The following is a 23,579-nucleotide window of genomic DNA, read 5'->3' as shown; positions in this document are numbered from 1 at the left end:
ATAAATATGTGAATATAATTGGGTTTTTAGATTGAGATAAAACACCGGCAGTTAAAACGCACTTACTTTTGTAAGGGTTTCTGTGTTAAACAAGAGACAAGTTATTGCCATGGTACACGATATAATGTGGTTTCAAATAGCGTGCATCCAAAACGTGGTATAGCAGAATGATGACATCTCTTTTAACTTATTAAATAATACGTTTATTTTATGCCTTTTATGCCATTTATATTCCTCCTCTTATGTATTAATCAATGCATATCTTTCTTCTAAAAACAATTTAGTCTTAAAACTGTCTCACTGTCTCTCTCTCGCTCGCTCTCCCTCGTTATACGTGGACGCTCATTTGTGCATAAGGATGGCGTGGAGCAGTAATTACAAATAGTCCGATGTTCTGTGCAGTAGCCTTCAACCAGGAATATGGCTCGGATGTGGAACTTCCGTGAACGGCCTGTAGGGCGCGTGCTTGCTCTCTCGCTCTCTCATTGCAAGTGCGTAATGACGCATCCGCCTGCCAGCGCCTCGCCTCCCCTCCTCCCTGCTGTCACATCTGGACCTCGCTCCTCTCATCAGCAACACTCAGCGCAGTGGGAGAGAGAAAAAAGAGCGAGGAAGAGAAAGACAGAGAGGGGGGAGGGAAGCGACCGGAGGAGCAGAGCCTAGCTCGGTCGCTGGAGCTTCATCCGGAGCCGAGCAGAATTAAGGGGAGGATAGCGCAAGGACACCTAATCTTCTCATCCGCGTTCACGGATATTTTGCATCTCCTCAGTCCTCCATCCGTCAGTCCAGCTGTTTTCTTCGGCTTCTCTTCCCTCCTCCTGTCTCGGGTATGATGATGAGCACCAGCCTCCTGGAAAATCCGGTGCAGGCGATTCTGTACCTGCGAGAGCTCACCACCATCGTCCAGAACCAGCAGAGCCTCATCCAGACCCAGCGCTCCCGGATAGAGGAGCTGGACCGGCGGGTGGACGAGCTCATTGGCGAGAACAGGCACCTGCGGGACGTCAGGGTTCAACAGCAGCATCCTTACCATCACCACTACCACCATCACCCGGACCCCAGCTGCTTCCATCAACACCACCACCCTCAGGACCCGCAGCTCAAGACCAGTGCGGAGTCTCTCCTGGAACACAGCGCGGCATCAACCCCCGTAAAGGCGACTTCGGAGGTCCAGCAGCCCTCCCAACCCATGGACCCTGGGGACATGCAGCTGGTTCCGGCCGACCTGTCCACGGTCTCCCCAGTTGACAGTGAACCAGAAAACGGCGGAAGTTCCCAAAGCTGCCGCACTTTGGTTCCAATGACCCCCACGGCCCTTTGTCATTCCCTGGCCCTGTCAAGGAAATCCGAGTGAGTAGAATATATCTGTTGCATTTATATCCGTCCTAAAATAGTCAACTTGAGTACGGCATGCAGGCAGTTCAGAAGGTTGGGCTTTCTATATTAAAAAAAACTCCTGTGCTAATGCATTTCCTCCGGTATCGACCTATAGCACTAATCCGTTCATTAAGCCTGTCTTCCATCCGTCGTAGCTTTTGAGTGGCATCCTTCTAAAACTGTATAATTCTGAGCGTGCACGCGCGCACGTGCGTGTCCTGAAGACGGAGCGTTAAACACGGGCAAATTACTCATTTCTGTGGTTCCGTGACGGAGGACACATAAGGAGTATTTAAATGTGAAGCTGGATCACGAATGCTGGATCGTTACATAACAAACAGCTGTAGTAGGCCTATATATTAGCGTGTGCACGCGCGGGCGCATACGTGTGTGTGTGCGTGAGTGTATTTGTGTGCTGAAAACATAGGCGGTCACCGTCAGCTTGAAACAGGCGCAGCCTCACTCGCGATGAGACGCGGTTGGTCGCTGTCCAAGGTCCTGCTGATTTCTCTATTAATTACCGCACGGGATCTGTGAACTCTCACGGGACCTCTGGGCCTCTGATGTTACTGTGTTAGATGAGGCACACGTGCACACTGTCAGTCACACACACACACACACACACACACACACACACACACACACACACACACACACACACACACACACACACACGCACGCACGCACCCCACACCCCCTGCTTCGCACCAGAGTACATCCGCACGTCACCTAATGAGAGAAAACCCATCATTTTCTCTTTTTCTCCCTCCGTGTGCGCGTGTACTTTCAGTTCATAAGTTGTTTCCCAGCAGGAGTCGTGATTGGTCTCTTTGGGACTCCACCCACACCGGTGGGAGCAACTCAACACACAGGAGGAGTTTAGAGGAGAAAAGGAGAGAAGTGCACAAGGGGAGACATGCACATGAAAAAAAAGACAAGCAGTTGTTGATATTTATCCTCCAGTGAATGATTCACCTGCCACACATTTCCTTTCCGTCTCTCGCGGTGTGCGTTTGAATGTGTGTTTGTGTGCGCCTGTTGCTCTCTCTGGAACCTGAGTTGTGGTCTCCAGAGGGCTTACCCTGCGGCAAATTGGTTATTATTTGACAGACATCCGTGTAACACCACTGGTTCTTAATTTAAATTAGGTTACCTGCTGAGGAAGAAATTAAAATAAATGAATTGTTATTATAAAAGCTGGAGGGAGAACACAGCAGAGCCCCGCAACAGTTGATCAGGCATCGGAGTGGACAAAATATACGTGCAGGTGCTAATTGTGTGTCCTTGAATGCAGCCTTCTATGCTCACCTGTCCATGAAGTTGCTCTGGATAAGACCAGCAGGTTTACACCTAACTTGTAGTTTTGCTCGCAGGGGACCGGGAGCACCGATTTTCACTTGCATTTTTAGAGGAGTCACCTTCTTGTCATTGCCTATGGCGTACTGTGTGTGTGTGTGTGTGTGTGTGTGTGTGTGTGCATATGGTGGCTATTTACTTACTTGTGTGCTTTGCATTATGGTCATCTTGGTCAGTGCACAGGTTTGAGTCCTTTGAGTTGAGAGACAGGATCCTCTCCCCTCAATGTCTGTCTTCCCACAGCTGAGCCTGCTATCTGCCCCACTTAGCCCATGGAGCGAACGGTAATCAGCCATTCTCAGGAGAGAGAAAGGCAGAGAGCTCGAAAGAGAGAGGGATGCATGTTCAGTCGTTGTCTTTGATGGAGCCCTTGAGGTGTCTGGAGGAAGGAGCTTCGAGGCTGACTTTGGAGTAGGCCAGTGAAAGGGGAAGGAGGTGGAAAGAGATGGGGGGGGGGGGGCGTAGAAAGAGGCTATGACGGGTCTCTGTCCACAGGACAGGAGACAGGTATGAGCAGAGACCAAACAAGCCTATGATATAAAGGGCGCATTTGGGGAAGCTGTCTCCTCAGTTCAGCAAAAAGATGGGTTGGACAACCGAGGGACACGCTGTGGCGTCCGCGGGCGCAGTGGAAGGTGCATACAACGCGCCGGCAACGCTTTGAGTCCAAATGGAGCTGATCTTGTTTCATGTCGACCCTCCTCTTCCTTGCACTCTCTACCGGATGAAAGCATTGCGTTTAAAGTACTCTTACAAAACAGGACAGGGAGAGGGATGAGGGGTGAGCGAGGATGGGGCACAGAGAGCGAGAGAGAGAACACGGCCTGACAGCAAGAGGCATGTAGTGTTGAAATATTCACCCGTTCGCGCTCTCTCGCTCTCTCTCTCTCTCTAAAGTTTGTTTTGTGATGCCCCTGCTCCATCAACCAGGTAACCATCAGAATATATCCGCAAAATCTACATAACAGAGATGGTGAAAGACTGCCACGCTGCGTATATATATATGGTCACTTAGTTTATACCTATATTTAAAAAAAATGAACATGTAGTATAGCTTATGAAAATTAATTAATAATTTGTCTACGGATCAAAAGACTGAAAAGGAAAATATTAAATGTAACTGAGCAATAAAATGTGATTATAAGAGAAGAGCAAAATGAGACAGAACTTTGAAAGAAGCGCTGGTTATTTTTCAAAGATACTGAATCCGCTTATAATAACAAGTCGTAAAAGGCAGATACTTGGCTCGAGACCTGGCCCGGTGAAACAGCGTTTCTCAAAGTTCTAAGAGCAGAGTTGAGAACCACAGCAGCGGTGCTGCTAAATGGAGATCAAATGGTTCATGGACCTGTAGGCAAGGTGTGAAAGGTGTTGCACAGTGTGCTGATCAGAGGTATGTTTATTTAAAACATCAGCGTCCTTTTGAATTTGCGGAAGTTGCCGTGAAACAGTAATCGCTTTTTATAGCTTGGAATGTCACCCCGAGCCTCGCACAGACTCTGACTGCCTGTCACTGTGGCTCTGTGTCACGAGCAATATGCTGAGCTGAGCTCAGGTCCAAGCACAGAAGGAGAGATAATTCACTGACAACTGGATGCTTTCAGCTCATTGGGAAATGACCAAATGTGAACTACACTTTCATCACCTCCTATACAAAATATACATGATACAATCTCTTTTGAAGTCATGAATATTCTTTTGAGAATGTTGCTGGCGGAAGGTCTTGACGTGTCTTGTTTTCTTTCTATTTTTAAAAAATCTTTTCACTCTAAATTGCTCCGGATCAGAGTACCAGCAAGATGCTTAAAATATGAATGTAAATGTAAAATGTATGAGGGAGAAATGAAAGAGGCTAACTTAAGGAGAGACAGTACAGGAAACAGAGCTGGAGTGACCATCTGTCCTGATTGGGAATTCTGCTAAATCACAACAGACCTGATTGGATGGGAGGGAATGTAGACAAGCTCATCCAGATACTCAAACTCACACTCAATCTAAGCATCCTCGGCCTTGAATTGACCTACATAGGGTATTTACCACCGGATCAGTGCCACATTGAGCCCCACACAGAGCCCATGGAAATAATCCAGAAGAGCATAACAGGGATCTTTTCAGTGTCTTTTGGGATGTTGCACTAAGAAAGAACATAAGGAGGACTATGGAAACAAGGCAAACACCCAGCGCCGAGCCAATAACAACTGAATGACATGCTGTCCTTCTGATTCTGCCTGCTTTCCTCCCCCCTTTGCTTACCTACCCCCCCCCTCTCTCTCTCGTCTGCCCTTCAGGAGCGAGACCGTGCTGCACCAGTTTTGCTGCCCCGCCCCTGAACACCCAGAGGCTGACACCACAGGCTCATCCAGGTAAAACCGAGTCACCCGCCAATCACTGACACTCTCATGCCACTGTTTATCTCAGCAGTTCTTACTTTAACAGTATGGCCGGTCAACAATTGAAAGCCTTCTGTCTCTGTTTAAGTACAAACTGCATGCGCATCTGTGTCCTCGTACGGGCTGCTCTGCACACGCTTGGCGTTACAGTGAGACAGTGAAACGCTCTGTATTAAGCCTATAGATTGTTCCGCTTCAATGGTGATTCGCACACATGGAGAGAGATGGAGAGAGAGAGAGAGAGGTGAGGTAAACCGATATTGGATCTATAAAAGTGCCCATAGCAACCCAGTAATGACGCAACCTTAACACTACCATAGTAACTAAGAAAAAAGGACTTTGAACCACTTTTGTCATCTATTTCTGTGTGGGCAGCTCGTTTGTTGTATGAGTTTGTTCATGTTTATCTTCTGTGTGAGGGCATGACCTTTCACTTGCTCACAAGCTCAGTTGTAAAACTCTGAAAAGCTGGATTTGTTTCTCAATGATTGCCCGAATTTAAGGTTTTGGCCTCCCTCCTCTAGAGTTTCTCCCATCGTTAAACCCTGTGTGCTACTAAATTCCCATTGGTGTCTTCTTAGTCTGTCTCTTCATTTGCTCTCATAGCTTCCACCTTGTGTTGTTTATCTCTGTATGCATCACTACTCATTATTCATCTGTCGTTTGTTTCTGTCTCATCCCTCCTCACCAAGCATGTCCCTCACTCTGTTTTTATTAATATCACTATCTGTTTGTCTGGAATCCCTCTCTGTCCTCTGATTTGATGACAGCTATCATCATCATAGAGCCGCAAAGTCCCGATTGGACGAGCCAATGGCACAGCAGCAGTTTACGCCCACCTGAGATGATGGGGTTTAGATGAGCCGTGCATCCCCGAAGCTCATTATTATCATCACATGAAGTTGCGCCTGCCTTCTGGCTGCAGACTTGCTCCACCTCTACACCCTTGCTGTCATCCATTGAATCCATCAGAGCATGCAAACCTCCCAAGAGATGTCACGAGATCCGCCTCTAGTCTAACCTGCTGTGCCTTTTCCCTCCTGTGCATGCTCATGTGTATGTGAATGAGAGTGTGTGTGTGTGTTTCTTGCCAGGCTGTACAGAACTATAAATCTCTGAAAGACCCTGAGAGATGCAATTTGACACACTCTTTTCACTTCCACCGTGACGTCACATGACACAACTGGAGTGTGTGCTTGGTTCGTTTCTCGCTGCTGCATATGTGTGCATATGTGGTTGTGTGTGGGTGTGTGTGAGAAAGAGAGTACAGCTGCCACAGCATTATGGAGGCTTTTGCTGTCCAGATGCGTTAATAGCTCAACTCTTGCTTTTAAATCCTCTAATGTATTCTAATGTACTGTAATGTATTCTGATGCAGCGCAGGGGCATGGCAGCATTTTAATAGAGTTTTTGATAGAGACAGCCTCCAGCATGCACGTACCCAACACAGTATCTCTCTCCCTCTTTTTCCCTTCCAACTTTATTTCATTTAAAGATATGATGACGCATCTCTGGCCATATCGCTGACTTTTGGCTGGAGAACAGAGACAATTTGCTTTAACAGCAATCAAGGAAAACAAAGAGGGGCTTTAGTGGTGAGCTCATTATTTAATCATGAGAAGGCTTTTTAGTCTCCCCAGTTGGATTTAGCACTCTTCCTTTTGTTTATAACGGTAGGCATTACCTGTGGAAGAACGAAAGAAAGAAATAGTGAAGGAGTGGAAGGATTATGGTCCTAGCACAAGTCAATTTACATAAAAGCTTTCTTATGGACTTCATTTTCTTCATGAAACCTGCATTGCTGCCACAAACCTGACCAAACAGCACTTGACACATAAACACAGTCACCTTTGCCCCGAGCCGACTCAGCCGCACATCACGCTGTGCCGCTACCGCTGCTCTCATGAACCTCCTCGAAAAAACGGCTTAGCTGATGACCCGGACTGCAGAGACGGCAGAATTTTGAAGGTCAGCAGGGAGCACTAACAGCTTTCTGTTCTTATTTCCGTGGCAGTGGACAGATGCTCAGCCTGGAGGGCGGAACGTCCTGCGGTGGTGGACAGGAAGTGGAGGGGACCAAGAGAGAAGGGCCGAGCGAGTACGAAATCAGCCTTGAGAATAAGAACAAACAGGTATGTTTTTTGCAGATTTGTTTCCATTGTGTGTGTGTGTGTGTGTGTGTGTGTGTGTGTGTGTGTGTAACCACAAGTGAACGCTGACTCCCCTTCCTGTTGTTAACACGAGGATTTGCTCATTGGACGATCATTTGCCAAAAAAAAGATTCAAATTCGAATCTATTTCTGTCTGTTGTGTTGACATGAAAAATAACACCAGCAATTCCACCGTCAAAGCCACAGCAACGCAAACTATGCTAGGTTGTCATGGTAACAGCTATTAACTGCTTCTTGCGGCTGGAGATGCCTTTATCTCTCGTACCAAATTGCTGAAGGGTCTGCGGTTGCTGCTGATATCGCTGCTGCTGTGTTAGTGCCTATATGCGTGTCTCTGTTTGTGAACAGGTGCACATGCACTTTTTGTGGACATGCTGTGTAAGAAGACACACACACACACTGGCACATGTGTCGCTGTCCGCCTTTTTCTCCCTCTGTGTCATCTTCCCTCGTCTCCAACCCTTCTGCTGAAAATGTATGAGGACAAAATTCTGGAAGGGGCTGAGCTTTTGGGCTAAGCTGCTCTGCCAACAAACGGAACAGAAATAGGCTTGTGCCGGTGTTTACTTTTCTATTCATTTTTGCAAAAATCACCTTTGTCACAGCCCATCCATCCTCCTGCCTATGGCCCTTCAGGCATTATTAACAGTTGAACGATGATGGATGATGTTTACTTTGGCTCTATGAACGCCATAAACCCTCAAAGGTTATAAAAGAGTGTACAGAAAAGTAAGACGGATACTTCTTAGAAGATAGAAGTGTAAGTGTCCTGACTCATGACTCAGGCAATGCTTAAATTCGCTTGACTCTTTTTTAGACATGGGTACAATATGACATTATGATATTTGCCTGCTGGTGGATGAGTAAACACTCAGTGGCTGCTATGTGCTAAGCAATGACTCTCACACCGTCTTCAGGATCTTACATCTTTGTAAACATGTTGGATATTTAAAATCACTCCCACTAACTCTCTTCTCCCATCCCCAGATAGATGAGCTGGAGCAGAAATATGGAGGCCATCTGATAGCGAGGCGGGCAGCCCGCCGTATCCAGACGGCCTTCCGTCAGTACCAGCTCAGCAAAAACTTCCAGAAGATTCGTAACTCTCTGTCGGAGAGCAAGCTGCCCCGTCGGATCTCCATGCTCCACCCGAGCCCTTCGGGCCGAAACAGGAACACAGCCCAGAGACACAGTTACAGTCTCCATCCTGGAGGAGTACAGATTCCCTTACGCTCCAAAACTCCTCCTCCTCCCCCGTGTCGCTCCACCTCTCTCCCCCCTTCGCCTGCATCTGCCCCATCAGCTGGTGCCCCTCCTGCCGCTGTCCCACCTCAGACACCTGGACAAACACTCACACAGCTGGAGGACTGCTTCTCTGATCAGGTTTTTAGTTCACGATGCTGCAGTAAATAAAGAAAGAAAAAGGGTTTTGTTCTTTGACCAGGCAGGCTAGCAGGATGCCTCCAGGAATGTCATTGTCAGCCAATTTCTGGACTATCTCTACAACCTCCAAGAAAAGTTAGCTGTCCTCAAAGTCAGAAGCATCTGATTAAGCTGCACACTGCAGCAGAGCCACAGGAAATACCCAGAGGGTTGCTTCTTTTTATGATCCCTGACTTTTTGTACAACATGCATTTATCTGCTTAGAGAGCAATGCGTTGACTGGACGGAGTGCCGTGATAGATTGTTTGAATGTTTTAAATGTCCTTATCCCTTAGGTAGCCAACCATCACTGTTTATCTTCTTTCTCTAGTGCCAGAAATAGTCAGACCAAATTAGCAGAACTCACATTCTTGACTCATGTCCTAACCACATTAAATCATTAAGTTTTAATGCACATTTTTTTCTATCATCAAATTTGCAGCTTCATTCTTTGGCACTGTCAATTGATGACGCCCTCCGTGGTTGGAGCCTGTCGGAAGGTGGAGATGGGAAGGGGCTACTGATGGACCCCGGGGCCCTTCGTGCAGCTGCTGAGAGTGCTTGTCTGCCCCGCAGTGCCAGCTCGCTGCTCATGGCCTTCAGGGATGTCACCGTTCACATCGACAGCAACAGCTCCTACACCATCTCCACCGCCACCACCACGACCACCACCTCCTTGGGCAATGCGGGCGGGGGACAACCGGGCAGCAGGAAGACTTCCGCGAGCGGGGTGGATGGAGGCGGAGATGGCGAGTTCGCAGAGGAGCCGGAGTTTCCTGCACCTCCTCCAAGTGAGGAGCTGGAAATGGCTGATGCAGGATCCAGGAGGGGCTCGGCAGTGGCAACTCTAGGAGGAGGAGGAGGAGGAACAGAGGGAGTGATCGGCACAGACAGACTGGGGTCCACATCCACCTCTATCTCCACCTCAGCCCAGTCTAATCAGCAACCTGCTCAGATTTACACGCAGTACCAGCAGTACCATTATACTCATCCACAGCAGATCCCCGGGGGGCCGAGCCCAGACGCCCTGCAGGCCCTGGTGGTCTCTCTGCCCAGGGACCACTGCCAGGATCCAGCCTCCTGCCGCTCCCCAACTCTATCCACAGACACACACCGCAAACGCCTCTACCGCATGGGACTCAACCTCTTCAACGTGTGAGTAGGCGGCAACACACATACGCACAGACACACACACAGTGAATTATTTCTGCACCCTCAAGCACAGAGTTCAGAGTACACCTATCACTGTTTGTGTTTAACAAATCTGCCCTGCAAAACGGATCTAAGAAGCTGCTCATTAGTGATTTTTTGGGGGGGAGCTGCATGTTTCATGCCATCTTGTAATGTCAGTGGAAAAACGAGAGAGGAAGAGGGACAAAGACAGACAGAGAGATGGGGCTAATGCGGTTGAAGAGGAGAGGCAGTCAAGGAGGTCGTGGACAATGTGAAAGCCTCTCGGTTTCTATAAAAAGAACTGCACTTAATATTCGTTATTACAAATGAAAATAAATGCACTCATATGCATCAGTGACAGTGGGTGAGATCCAGCAGTGCAGAGGAAACATGCACTCCTCTTTTCCCTCTTTTTCTTTCTGCTTCCTCTTACGCACACATTCATTTCCCCTTCATTTACACACACACACACACACACACACACACACACACACACACACACACACACACACACACACACACACACACACACACACACACACACACACACACATTAAGCGCCATCTCTCTTTTCTTTCCCACTCAGGCCCACACACCTATCGGCTTGAATGCACAAATACATCGCACACACGCTATTTAAGTCTTAACACGACCTGCTTTTTTTCTGCCGGCTAATTGCATTAGGAACCCAGAGAGAGGCATCCACTTCCTGATCACGCGTGGTTTCGTCCCAGACACCGCCATTGGAGTGGCTCACTTCCTGCTGCAGAGGAAAGGCCTGAGCAGACAGATGATTGGAGAGTTCTTGGGGAACAGCAAACTGCAATTCAACAGAGATGTCCTTGAGTGAGTTCTGATTATTCATGCAGTACGCATCACACACAGACACGTACGTGGTTGGGTTTCTGCACAAGTCCTGTCATTGAATTAAAGTATCTTTGAAACCCCAATGGCATCGATTTGGGTTTTACAAAATAATTCTAAATCAAGGTCCATCCTATGATATATTTCACACTTTCCAATGACTTGATGACATCTTTAGGGTTATCCCTCGGACTTCATGCCACAGATTGCCTCATTATTGGTAGTCCTCATGACAATTAACCTGATCTTAATGTGTAATATTGGCGGAGTTCTAATAAGAACCAATTTTTTGTTGTCATGTCTTGACACACTTAAGTTGATCATGTAGACCCGTCTGTTATTATTTATTTTACCATTTACATTGTGAAAAAGGGCTGCTGAGCATCTGGACCAAAACACCTGTTCAAATCTGATCAAATTAGTCAATTTGTCTATTATTTATTTATGTATTGTTTTTGTATAATTAGGTATTTTAGTGGGAAATTATATTTAAAGCACTTCCCTTGACATAACAATCTAAACTCAAGGTCTATTTATAGCTGTTCTAGACATGTTCCCTTACATGACAAGGTCCTCATTAGCAAGTTGATTTTGCTACATTGCTGCTATTTTAGAGATGTTCAAACTTATAAAATTATTCAGAGCATCTCTAGGACTTCTCATTCGTGATGGCTTGAAAGTTAAAGACCAAATTTCCTTCAGGACCCTGGAAACATCACTTAAAAAATGCAAATCCCACCCCAAGGTTAATTTAATAGCTAATAGGGCTTTCAATTCTCTGAGTTCGTACCAGGGTCATAAAGGACATTTTAATGGATGTTTTTTACGTTGCTCTTCATCACTAAAAAAAGAGAGGACATAAAAAACTAATAAGAGACCTTGACTCTAACTTTATTGGATTCAGGTATTTAAAAATATCTAAAATAGAACTAGACGTTGGAACCTAACCAGACATAAACACGTGATAACACACACACACACACACACACACACACACACACACACACACACACACACACACACACACACACACACACACACACAGGCTTGTCATGTACCACTTGCATGCATAAATGCAACACATCCACGAAAACACGCATTTACTTAATGCGTTAACACTCACACTTTTTGAATCCAACCGGTGTAGACAGAGATCCACGATAGAAAAGGCTTTTTGCTGAGGTTGATGCAGAGACCGTAGAAATAGGTCACTGCACTGAACCGAGCACGCACACACATACAAGCTACACACCCTCACTTTCTTTAATACACACAGACACACATGCACGGGAAGAAACGAACGTTTGCACATAAATGCACGTGCACTTCTTCCATTGCCTCAGCCTGCCCTCAGCCTTTCATGTACCTCTCTTCTGCCCCTTTGCTCTTTGCATTTCATTATTTTACCCTCTCATCCCTTTCTTTCCTCCCCCTCTTATCTCCCACTGTCATCAGACCCCGTCTTCCCTATTGATGTTTGCAAGTGTGTGCGTGTGCAAACATGTTGTCTCTATGTGCGCCTTCCAGGTCAGTGCTTTTGAATTGGAGGTATGACTGTGAGGGGAAGATTTGCCCTCAGCACTTGGTTGCCCACAGTTTGATGTACATGCACACACTCGCTCTCTCACCTTCTCATTGCAGTGACAAACTGCAGCTAAATGCAACTCTCTCTCCTTTCTCTCTGACTGTCTCGTAATAGCTGTGTTGTGGATGAGATGGATTTCTCAGGCATGGAGCTCGACGAAGCCCTCAGAAAGTTCCAGGCTCACGTTCGTGTTCAGGGAGAAGCACAGAAAGTGGAGAGACTCATCGAAGCCTTTAGGTGAGACTGTCAACTCGCTTACAACAAGCCCTGGCTGGCTAACAGGCTCTGGCATCATTTTTTTTTCAATACAGTTCAACACAACAACAGTCCATCACATGACTTAGCGGGGCTGGTAAGGGCACTCTGAACCTTTTGAAATGCACAGAAGTTTTGCCTTTGGCCATTTGTGCAACACATGTGGCCAGGCTCACATATTTTGCAATGAAATAGAAAAGTTTTTTAATGTTATTTTGCGGCCTGGGGGTAACACGCGTATCTAGAATCTAGTTTTACTGGTTATGCCAGCTCAATGTTGCAGGCTCTGATGAAACCAATGCTGTGTATCATTAGCAAATTACACTGATTGCCTGTAACCTTTGACTTAACTCAGCAGTGTTTGATTGTCAGCCCATCATTGCTGTGATATGAGCTGCAGGCCATCAGTGGCACAAAATTACAAGCTCTTCTTCACATCTAATTCCCCTGGATGGCACTTTCTAACCAGACCAGGCTGCATGTCACTTGTGTGTCCCTTTTCATCCGGAATCACTCATAATTATGTAAAAGTGCATGTTTGATGCTCATGGGGTTTTAGCTTAAGCTGATTTTGTGCTTATTGGGTCTTGCCCTACAGTCACTAAATTGTAGGAGCCATTTAAAAAACACTTATTTTAACTCCGGGAGGACATGAGAGACCTACTGTAGCATGCACGCTCCCTGTGGCCTTCCAGTTGACTTGGCCGTGCAGCTTTCCCTCTAACTAACTCCTAGTCAGAAACAGGTCATTATAGTGCAATTTTAATTTCTGACTGGCAGGTCTTTGAGGCAAAAACAGGCAGAAGTGAGTAGACCAATTGGAGCTGCAATTGTCTCCTTTGCCGCTGGCTGACACTGCCCTTGAAATGTCCCGGTAATGTCCCAAGATCGCTCCCAGGACTAAAAATGCAATAAAAATGGCCATGATTGTTTTATGTTTCAGAGTAATTGGTTGCAATGTCGCATACATTTAATGTTCCTCTTCTGATGTGCTGGACTTTGCCTGAGGATTATTAACAATGTCTCCACCATGAGTTGATCCGCTGCCCCTTTGAACTCACAAACCAAGATATCCTCCTGAACGGCAAGCTGGTTGTATAATTCAGTGTTACCGTAGAAAAAGTACTGCATGCTGATTTCCGCATCCACGATGTGTGGACTTTGTTTGAGCTGCTGACCTTCAGCTTGTCTTTTTGTGCTCTGCGGTCTCCTTTCTGTGTACCTGTCCTCTGTCACTTTGGCTCAAGCCCATTGGTTCATACTGAGGATTTAAACATTTAAGATTGAGTCTACAGCCACAACACTTCAGGAATCAGGAACACTTATTACCATATATACCAATATGTTAGACATGCAAGGAATTTGACTTGGCGGTTGGTGCATAACATCAGACTGTAAGACAACGGACAACAAGACAGATAAGACAACATAGTGCAATAACAACAAAGCACTAGAGAACAAGTGATAAAAAGTGGCTTTTTTGACAAATTTGACTGTTGATTTGATCTGAAAAGTCAGCGGATCATCTACTGAGGGGTTAGTGAGGACATGTCAGCCTGTAAAGTGCTAGACTGGCCCTCAGATGGACTTTGCCATCATAAGAGACATCAGCTAGCGTGGCACTAATTCATAGGTTCAACAAACATTGCTCTGACAGGAATATATAGCACATATGTTGAGGACTATTTTCAACTGCGGATTAGTGCTAATTTATTGCTCCAGTTAGTATTTATAGCAGCAAAACGGATTATGTAGGATTGACTCAAAATAAATTCCAGGTCTATCCTAATGCAACTTAAATGCAAATGTGTGGCAAATTGATGTGTTTTAATAGCTGTAGCAGGCTGTAGAATCATAAGCAATACCTGATTACAGGCAAGTTAGAGGTAAGAGAGGAAATGAGCAGACATGACACATCCCCTCTCTGCTTCTGATTTGAGGGCCAATCAGAACACCCACCGAGGTCATCAGCTAATCACAACTCACTCAATCATATGCGCCGAGCCCCCTGGGTGCAGATTACAAATTCATCAGCGATCTGAGGCCACACTTTCTCTAGCTAAGAACCGTGAGTACAGGTCAGATAATAGTGGGCTTTCATTGGGGCGGCCAGACATCCGATGACAGGTCTGTTACGTAACAGTTGTTATGTCATCTGTTTGAACGGGTTGTACTCTTGATGTGAGTAGTTCTTTAATACGAATTGGAATTTGTGCCAGCTGGCATGCAACATTCGTATGCAGATATGAAGACAAGATATCTGGAGCTGTTTGAATAAGCAGGTTACGTAAGACGGAGATCCGTGCTTGAAGAAATGTGTGAATGAAGCACAAATAAAGACAAATGCATAGACATTACCACAGCTTTATTTATTCACTTGAAATGTTTGCTCTCATGTGCATTACACATCCATGCACATCCTTCCATAAGCTCGCACACTTGCACAGTAGATCTTGCATCGCTTTCAGTCTTGGATGAATTGGCTGCAGTATTACATCAAAATGGCAAATCAGGAGGCTCATCTCTGCCCCTGTGTGTCTACGTATGTGCATATTACATGTCTAGCAGTGTTTGAGCCAAGCAGGATCCATTGCATCAATATTCTTCTTCACATTAATATACGGCAGTCAATTGATTCCCTATGCGTACTCTGGTTTAAGATCTTGTTTGGGGGTCTGGGAACAAGCTTTCTGGTTGTAAGTCTCAGATGCTCCGGTGAGTACATAGTTCTCTGGAGCAAAGCGGCCCTCTCCGTGTCTGGATCCTGCCTGGCCACAGAGATAAAAGCCTCCCACTACTGAAATGGCCCACTGTGTAAGTGCAAGTGACAGTAAGAAAGATAGGGAGGGAGCTGTGGAGGGAAGGAGGGGTTTCAAGTGAGAGTTTGTGAAGCCTGGAGGCAGTGATGGAGCAAAGGAAGTCCAAATATGGGCAGCGTTACCTCACCAAGGGCAGTGCCATTTTGTCAAATGACTCCTGTCTCCTGTCACTCTCATGATCTCATGGTGGAGTCAGTCAAATGAAAAATGCTGCAGCTTCAATGGTGATTCAATCAAATCAGTCTCAATACGTCAACATCTGAATCTCAAAGCAGAAATAAGCAACATTTCACAGCACCGTTTTTTTTTGGTTTGATCAATTTTGTTTTGACAAAGTAACAATGATGTTATTATATTCAGTCTGTTTGTCAAGCAATATAATAGAATAGTTACTGAATCTACCATCAACAAGGAGCTTTGGATTTTTTAAATATTAATTATATTAATATATATTTTTTGGTATTATACCAACGTGATCTCCAAAACCTGTTCGTAAAAATGTATACGAAAATCTTGAACATACAAATTCGTAACAATACATACGAACTGGCGGTGGTTAACCACGCCCCTTGAGTGAACAACATGGCGGACCATGTCGGATTCTTGAGTGAACGTCTCTCCGCCATGTTGGATTTTTTGAGGGGGTCAGGGTTAGTATTCTATTCTTACAATTTAACATTGATTTCTCGTTAAAAATGCAATCATAACACGTTTATTTTACATCGTTAGACTTTACGAAGTGTGGTTACGGGGTGCAGGTCCCCATTCACTTTGAATATGGTGACGTCATCAGTTGCAGTCCGTATTTATTTTGTATGTATCGCTACGAATTTGTATCTTCAAGATTTTTGTATACATTTTTACGAACAGGTTTTGGAGATCAGGCTGTATTATACACCAAAACTTGTGCCCTGTTTGATAAATTTGCATTGCACCCTTTAGTTAGTAGATGCTGCACGTAGACGCTATAAACTTTGAGGGCACGTATGGTATAAAACTGGGGTTTGAGACTTGCTGCGTCTCCTCTATAAAAGCTATTTTTCGGGTCTATCGCAGTGGTATATTGGCCTAGAATCTAGCCCAGGACATGAGAGAAGAGAAGGGCCTCACTTAAGATTTACCCCTATGTCTATGTTCTCCTATTCCCCCTTCACAGCCAGAGGTACTGTATGTGTAATCCTGATGTGGTGCAGCAGTTTCACAACCCAGACACAATCTTTATCCTGGCCTTTGCCGTGGTCCTCCTCAACACCGACATGTATTCACCAAACATCAAACCTCAGCGCAAAATGGGCCTCGATGACTTCATACGCAACCTCAGAGGTAAGTGTGTCCAAATACATGTATGAGCATATTGAGAGATAGTGTGTGTTTGACTAGATGTTGTGTGCATGTGTCGTCTCAGGTAGTGTGGACATGATAGATAAAATGCCTGTCAGACATGTTTCAGGGGTGACATACAGCAGATCATGAGGAGATCCAACTCAGAAATATGCCAAAATGTAAAGGAGGACAAAAAAAAGAGAGCAGAAGGGAGGGAAAGGTGCACAACAAGCCATCTCGTATCAACCTAACCGTCTGTCTTTTGAGTGACAGCCTCTTAAAAGGGAGGTAAATTACTCAAAGAGGCAAAGGGCGCTCTCCCCTCCCGCCCCATCAAGAAAACTCAGCTGTTCAGGAAGAGATTCCCGATATCCTTAACTCAGAGCTCAGCTCCAGAGGCCGCGGCATCGACTCATTTAATTGAGGCTCCCTTAGAATTAGATTTTTAAGATATGGGTCACTTGTGTCACCTGAGGCTCAAACAAAGGTCTCCAACAGCTACTACTAACACATTTACGTCCATCTAAATTAACCTCAAAGATTGTTGTCAAACATGAAAAGATGTTGTTTTCAATGGAATTATCGTAATTAGCTAGCTACAGGGCGGAGGGAGGCTTACAGTGCTCCTTACCTCGAAGGTGACTGTGGGCTACTGTTCCCTCAGGTGTGGATGACGGAGCTGACATCCCCAGGGAGATGGTCGCTGGCATTTATGAGAGGATCCAACAAAGGGAGCTCCGCTCCAACGAAGACCACGTCACCTACGTGAGCCGCGTGGAGCAGTCCATCATGGGCCTCAAAACTGTGAGTCATATTCACCTTTGCGTGCAGGTCCTTCCTTCAGTATTTCTCATTTCGACGAGCCGTTTGTATATCTGTCCATGCCCGTCGTTTTAACTCTGCCTCTGCAGATCCTCGCCGTGCCTCACAGGCGTCTGGTGTGCTGCTGTCGTCTGTTTGAGGTACCTGACGCCAACAAGCCTCATAAACAGAAACTGTCCCAGCTGCAGAGAGAGGTCTTCCTCTTCAATGACTTGCTGCTGGTGAGGAATCAATAACCACAATAGTCTTTGCGACTGAATTATCGGTAGTTTGTACATAATGTGTGCCATGTGTCCCTACTGTAGATCCTAAAGCTGTGCCCCAAGAAGAAAAGCTCGGCCTCATACACCTTCTGTAAAGCTATGGGTCTTCTGGGAATGCAGTTTCACCTCTTCAGCAACGAATGTGAGATGCTCTTTTACTCCGCTGCAGTGTGTTCTACGTACACCCTAAAGTGCTGAAAAGTGCTGAGGTGACTCACAGGATTTGGTGTTGCCAGCGGTTGTCCGGGCCAATACTTCCCCCGATTAGCGACTTGAGATGCCAGACTAAAGTTAGTTCAAGTTAAACCAATAACAATTTCCATGGAAATGCAGAATCTGTTTTTATCTACGTATGACCACGAATGCAACTTATTTCAGCTCAGCACTGTTTAAAACCAGAGCTCTCTAGAAAGGGTTGAATAAAATTGTTAATCTTTGCATATATTTACTTTACATAATTGAGGGATTGCCTCCACAAAGCTCTTAACATGGTGACACCTGATCCGGTGGCTAGCTGATAATGGTGCTAATAATGCTGACAGAGCTAACTGTGTTAGCGCTAACAGCTGTTATGGTTAAAGAATGTTTTAACTGAACCTGCAATGGGCACCACGAATGTGAAGACCCGTGTAGGTCTTTATTTAAATGCCTAATAGTCGCATGGAAATGAATAGTCTGTTTCCTACCTCGTCGAGGTAAATAGTTTAGTACCTTCCTAATATTTCTGCAAAACCGTAGTTGCAATTTTCAAAAAAACAGTGCTTCCGACAGAAACACACGGAACCACGGCATCCTTTCGTGGAATTAAAGTGATGGTGAATGTGATTTTGTTTTTTTGATGGTGCTTCTCATCAGACTATGCCCACGGCATCACGATGCTGAGCCCGTTCACCTCGGAGAAGAAGCAGCTCGTGAGCTTCTGCTCCCCGAGTGGAGAAGAACTCAGGAAGTTTGCAGAAGAGCTCAGAGAGGCGATAACCGAGGTCAACGAGATGGAGCAGATACACATCCAGTGTAAGGCACACACGCCTCAACATATGCACTGAGAAAACAAAACAAAACACTCTACTGTAGGTATATGGCTGGTTTCAATTTCTTTTCTTGTGATGTAGGGGAATTGGAGAGGCAACAAGGCATCCTGCCACATGGCATACACACCAATGGCGGGCAAGTGGACACACACACAGGACATGGCTCTCCCTCAGGTGCTAGTTCTGCTCGTGCAGCATAAAACGCACAACACTGCATACATAAGTCATAGCAACGCATACATTACTCAAGGTAATGTAGAAAATAGGACAGATAAGCTCACCACACTGGAAAAGAAATTGAAAAAAGGAGTGGATGATGATCAGAGGGCATAAGATGTCATTTTCTATTATTAAAAGGTGCATTGGTTTGTAGATTTTCTTTTCCTTTTTGTGCACTGATTTAATTTCTGTATGAATTAAACTGACAAGCTACTTCTTTTAATAGTTAGCTTTAGAGGTGCTGGTAATAATAATAATAATACATTTAATTTGTAATGCACTTTATATTTAAGAAAATCCCAAAGTGCTAGTGGTAGGTGGATATTATAGCCTTTGGACAGAGCAACTTTCTTTCCCTTCATGCTAAGTTGGCTATGGCCAATATATCTATCTATATAGATAGATATATTATATATATCTACCAGACACAAACCTTCAGATGTTGTGAACTAGACTCTAGTTCCATGTGAGACGTGTCGTCGTATCATCTCGTTCTCTGAGACTGTGTAGATTCACAAAATGCATAATGAGTAACTATTTTCTGTATGTGGAGCATAAATCTGCCTGTAGACTTACAAACAGACCTGTTGTACCAACAGGGCAACAGGATGCGTACGATAAAACCGGCAACAACACAGTAGAGGTAAGTGCAAAAGCCACTCATGTCTTACTCAGGTAAGCGCCTGCCTCTCTTGTTCTGTGGGTTTTGTATTTGTGTGTGTGTGTGTGTGTGTGTTCGTAAATAGGGACTGTGCCTCATCCGGAAAAAGAAAAAGTTGGCTTTATGCTTCGCTTTTAAAAGCGCTCCACTAAAGGGACATCCTCACTATGCAGCCGATGACAGAGAGGCCGCTGAGAGGAGGGCGCCGTAGTGGCGCCGCAGTCTCTTTCAGTGCCTCGTGAGTGGTTCAGCAGCCACTCTGCTTCCTGCACAGCCGCCCGTTTGTCATCAGCTGCTGCTTGCCAGCCTGATTGTATAAGCCTTTGCGACCCACCATAAGCCAGGCTGGCTCCTAGAATACCATCTACAAAGCCAGATAAGCTTGATACTGTCTGTCTGTGGAATGCGTGCGGGTGTGTGTGTGTGTGTGTGTGTGTGTCTGTAAAACAAGCCCATGCTTTAACTGAGTGTAGCTTTGGAGACTGTTTTCCTCGTTTGCAATTTTGTCTCTATTTTATTCCGTTGCCCATTATTTCCCCTCTCTCTCCTGCCTCTCAGTCAGTCCTTTATGGTTGCAAATAAGTGTGTTAGGGAGACACCCGCCCTCGGTGTCACCTCTCTCCTCTCCTGACACTCCCTTTGACTTGAAGCTTCACACAAACACACACACACACTCACGCAACATCAAAAACTCTCTTCTTTACCCCGCTGCTCTTTGCTCTGCCTGGTGAATCCTGTAAAAACACGATTGAGAGAAAAATAGTGTGGAGTGTGTGTATATATTGCATGTGCTCGCCCTGCACCAATGCCTACCTGCATGCCTGCACGCCTGCATGCCTGCATGCCCACGTGCGTAACACACCAGAGGGCTGCGTAGAGGCTGCGTTCAGGCTGGTAACTCCTCATGCGTTCTCTGACTGTTCCTAAACTAGGTGTCAATTCACAACAGGCTGCAGACCTATCAACTGAGCCAGCCCAGTATTGAGTCGACGCCTCTGGCCCTGGCCGCGCCACCCGCCCTGCTCGGCTCTATTCCGCCCGGAGACCTTCGCCCAGACACACTCATCCAATGCCAGCAGATAGTCAAGGTGATTGTGGTGGACCAGAGCGGGCGAGGGCGAATGGAGGCTTTCCTCAGCCAAGGCCCGGCCGCCCACCAGCTCATCCACTCGGCCATGTCCACGCCCGTGCGGGTCATAGACGGGGGAGATGGTCCTCAGCCTCCTCTGCCGCCTCCACCTCCACCATACAACCACCCCCACCAGTTCTGTCCCCCGGACTCGCCCATGCCCTTCCACCACACCCTGCCCCTAACCCGTAGGCGTAACTCCAGCGGTTCCCGCAGCATCGTCTGAGTCGACGGCTACCCGGCAAACCTTTGGGCCCAGAACGGAACAGATGGATCACTTCCGGAGCACTTATTGACTCGTTTTGAATGGTAAGATTAAAGCGTTGCTAGAAAAAAACAAACAGAGGAATATACTGCATGAGTGGAGTAAAAGGACAACAGAAAAGGAAACCAACAAAGATCTATTCATAGTTTTGAATGGTGATGTTTTTGAATGTGGAGTAGTTTTGATGCCATTTGTGAAAGACAATGTTTCTTCTTTCTTTTGCCTCCAACATGTCAACCGGTTAGATTTAACACTAAAGAGATGTTGTAACTCTGCTTTTTAGATTTCACCTTTGCAACATATGTGTCTGTGAGTTATGCCTCTGAAACTGAGGGGCATTGTTAGAACAAGCTAAATATGGGAGCCCTGAAAAGAGTTGAGGGATCGCTTTAAATATGAAGGACAAAACTCGTTTGTTTGGTTCTCTTTCAGGATATTGATGTTATGTCCACACCTCGTACACAGGTATTCAGTGTTAGATACTGCTCTGTGAGGAAGCATTTCAGCAGAGATAATCTCCTCACTGCAGTCCTCTTTTCCCCTCATCTCTGCGTAATGGGAACAAACGAGAGTAGCTGCTTATTAGTTTCCTTCATCTTCTAGGGAATAGATAACTAATCAGTGGTGGAGGGAAAGGCCCAAGAAACAGACCAATTGGCGCCAGCATCTCCATCCTGTTATGTGCAGTAAACTGCATTAAGCACAAATGTTGCTACTCACTAAACTAACCTAAAACCACATCTTGGCGACAATCATATTTTTCTGTGCTTCATTGTTGTGTGTTTTGCTTAACTTGTGAGAGAAGATGTCTTCACAATATATTGTGCGACTGCCCTGATTCTGTGGCACTTTGCTCCCTTAGAGCTCAGGAGATTATTTGCTGCACTGTGACATCTGAGTTGAACCGAGAGCAGCGTGCTGGTGAATGATTTCAGTCTGCTTACTCATGGGCAGCAGGGGAGTACGGCTGGTAATTAATCGAAATCAAGGCTAAAACAGCCAGATGAAGCCTTTCTCCTGCTGCAAATTGACTTCTAATGGGTCACTGAGTATGAATACTGTTAGTACCTATGGATTCAGGCAATACTTGTGCCCAAAATAATTATATGATTTGCTTCACACCAAGGTCACCTCACAAAACCATCACTCTCCTCTCACAAATAATATTTTATCGTGCACACTAAAAAGTTCTATAAGCCGAGTAGCATTTCTATACTGAATGTTAATTAGCGGCGAAGCGGAAGACGGAATATCATGGATAAAGTATTGATCTCATCATCGGGTTGTCTGTCCAGAGCCTGAGCCACAAATCATCCAACTGAGGCACACCAAACATGTCTTGTATCTTTTGCACCACAGAATATATTGGATAGAGTGTAAATAGATAATATAGATTTATTCTGAAAAAGTGATTGGTTTGCCCAGTGTGTGTATCTAGGTATGTATTTGTACAGAGAAGAATCTAGTTTAAAAAAAAGAGTATTATAGTTATTATAGCTATTATTATTATTATTATTCACATTTAATATGAGTGGGCGTCCTAAATCCTTCTACTAGGAGAGACAGGAATCAGGCAGCTTTTATAGAGCACACTGCAGTTACCATGGCAACACACTGATATCATTACAGATCTACAATCATCATGAAATTATAGTGTCGTATTATCATAGAATAATTAAGATGTGGCTGTGTCACCTGTTAAGATGTGTAAAGGGCTATTCTGTATTGATGAATATGTGCAGTGAATCACAGGCCATGCACAAGACACAAACACACACACACACACACACACACATAGCTGCTAAAGCAACAGCAAATACAACATAGAATCAACTTAGAGACTGATTTCTCAAGTCAGCAACCCCACTTTGTTTACTGTAAACTCTGACTGACTTGTACTAAACAGCATGATATTGTTTCTTTTCTTTACAGTACACATGGGCAGTTTATTTATATGTTGTATTATTATGTCAGGGCATGTTGGGTTGGTTAATGTCATTTTCTCCTCTTCCTAACTTTCTGCCCGACCCCTTAGCCCTGCCTTCTCCATGGTTGTCATGGGGACGCACCAATCTGCATCCTCAATGTGGAGCACTGTCAATAATATTTGCACCCTAACAATATTTCTAAAGAGTAGATTTCTTAAAGATCAACATGTTTACTAATGGAATATTTCTAATTTTTTTCTGTTCAAAGAGAATAAAAGAATAAAGTAGTTTTTACTCTCAGTCCTGACATTTCTGTGTCTGTTGACGCCTGAATCCTCTCCTCCCAATATCTCCATCTGTATCACCCCCACCTCTCTAATGAATGAATGTGCTTCAGGTGTGCAAGGAGGACGGCGGCATAACAGAGCTCATGGGTAATCAGTCTGCACAGCTGTTCCTCCAAGCACACGAAAGACAAAGCAATATTGAATCTGACTCGTGTAATGTCAAGTTGGGAGTCTACATG

General features: G+C 45.3%; 1 protein-coding gene across 4 annotated transcripts; it reads left to right on the top strand.

Annotated features, from left to right (window-relative positions):
- The first annotated feature begins 556 nt into the window (after positions 1–556).
- LOC120808871 (IQ motif and SEC7 domain-containing protein 3) lies at positions 557–23,353 on the top strand. 4 transcript variants are annotated; one of them, XM_040162122.2, is made up of 15 exons: positions 557–1,350; positions 5,022–5,096; positions 7,138–7,255; positions 8,282–8,677; positions 9,159–9,871; positions 10,574–10,735; positions 12,453–12,575; positions 16,569–16,735; positions 17,400–17,539; positions 17,647–17,778; positions 17,863–17,962; positions 18,676–18,834; positions 18,933–19,025; positions 19,670–19,713; positions 20,681–23,353. In XM_040162122.2, the coding sequence occupies exons 1-15, from the start codon at positions 830–832 to the stop codon at positions 20,714–20,716; spliced, it is 2,979 nt and encodes a 992-aa protein (XP_040018056.2). In that variant the 5' UTR covers positions 557–829; the 3' UTR covers positions 20,717–23,353. The 4 variants fall into 4 exon arrangements, with proteins under 4 accessions (XP_040018056.2, XP_040018054.2, XP_040018058.2 ...); XM_040162120.2 differs by having other exon boundaries at positions 667–1,350; positions 20,664–21,198; XM_040162124.2 differs by lacking the exon at positions 18,933–19,025 and having other exon boundaries at positions 667–1,350.
- The last annotated feature ends 226 nt before the right edge of the window (positions 23,354–23,579 follow it).

This window comes from Gasterosteus aculeatus, chromosome X (genome assembly GCF_964276395.1).
Source record: "Gasterosteus aculeatus chromosome X, fGasAcu3.hap1.1, whole genome shotgun sequence".
NCBI classification, from domain to species: Eukaryota; Metazoa; Chordata; class Actinopteri; order Perciformes; family Gasterosteidae; genus Gasterosteus; species Gasterosteus aculeatus.
This window is presented reverse-complemented; position numbering and strand designations above follow the sequence as displayed.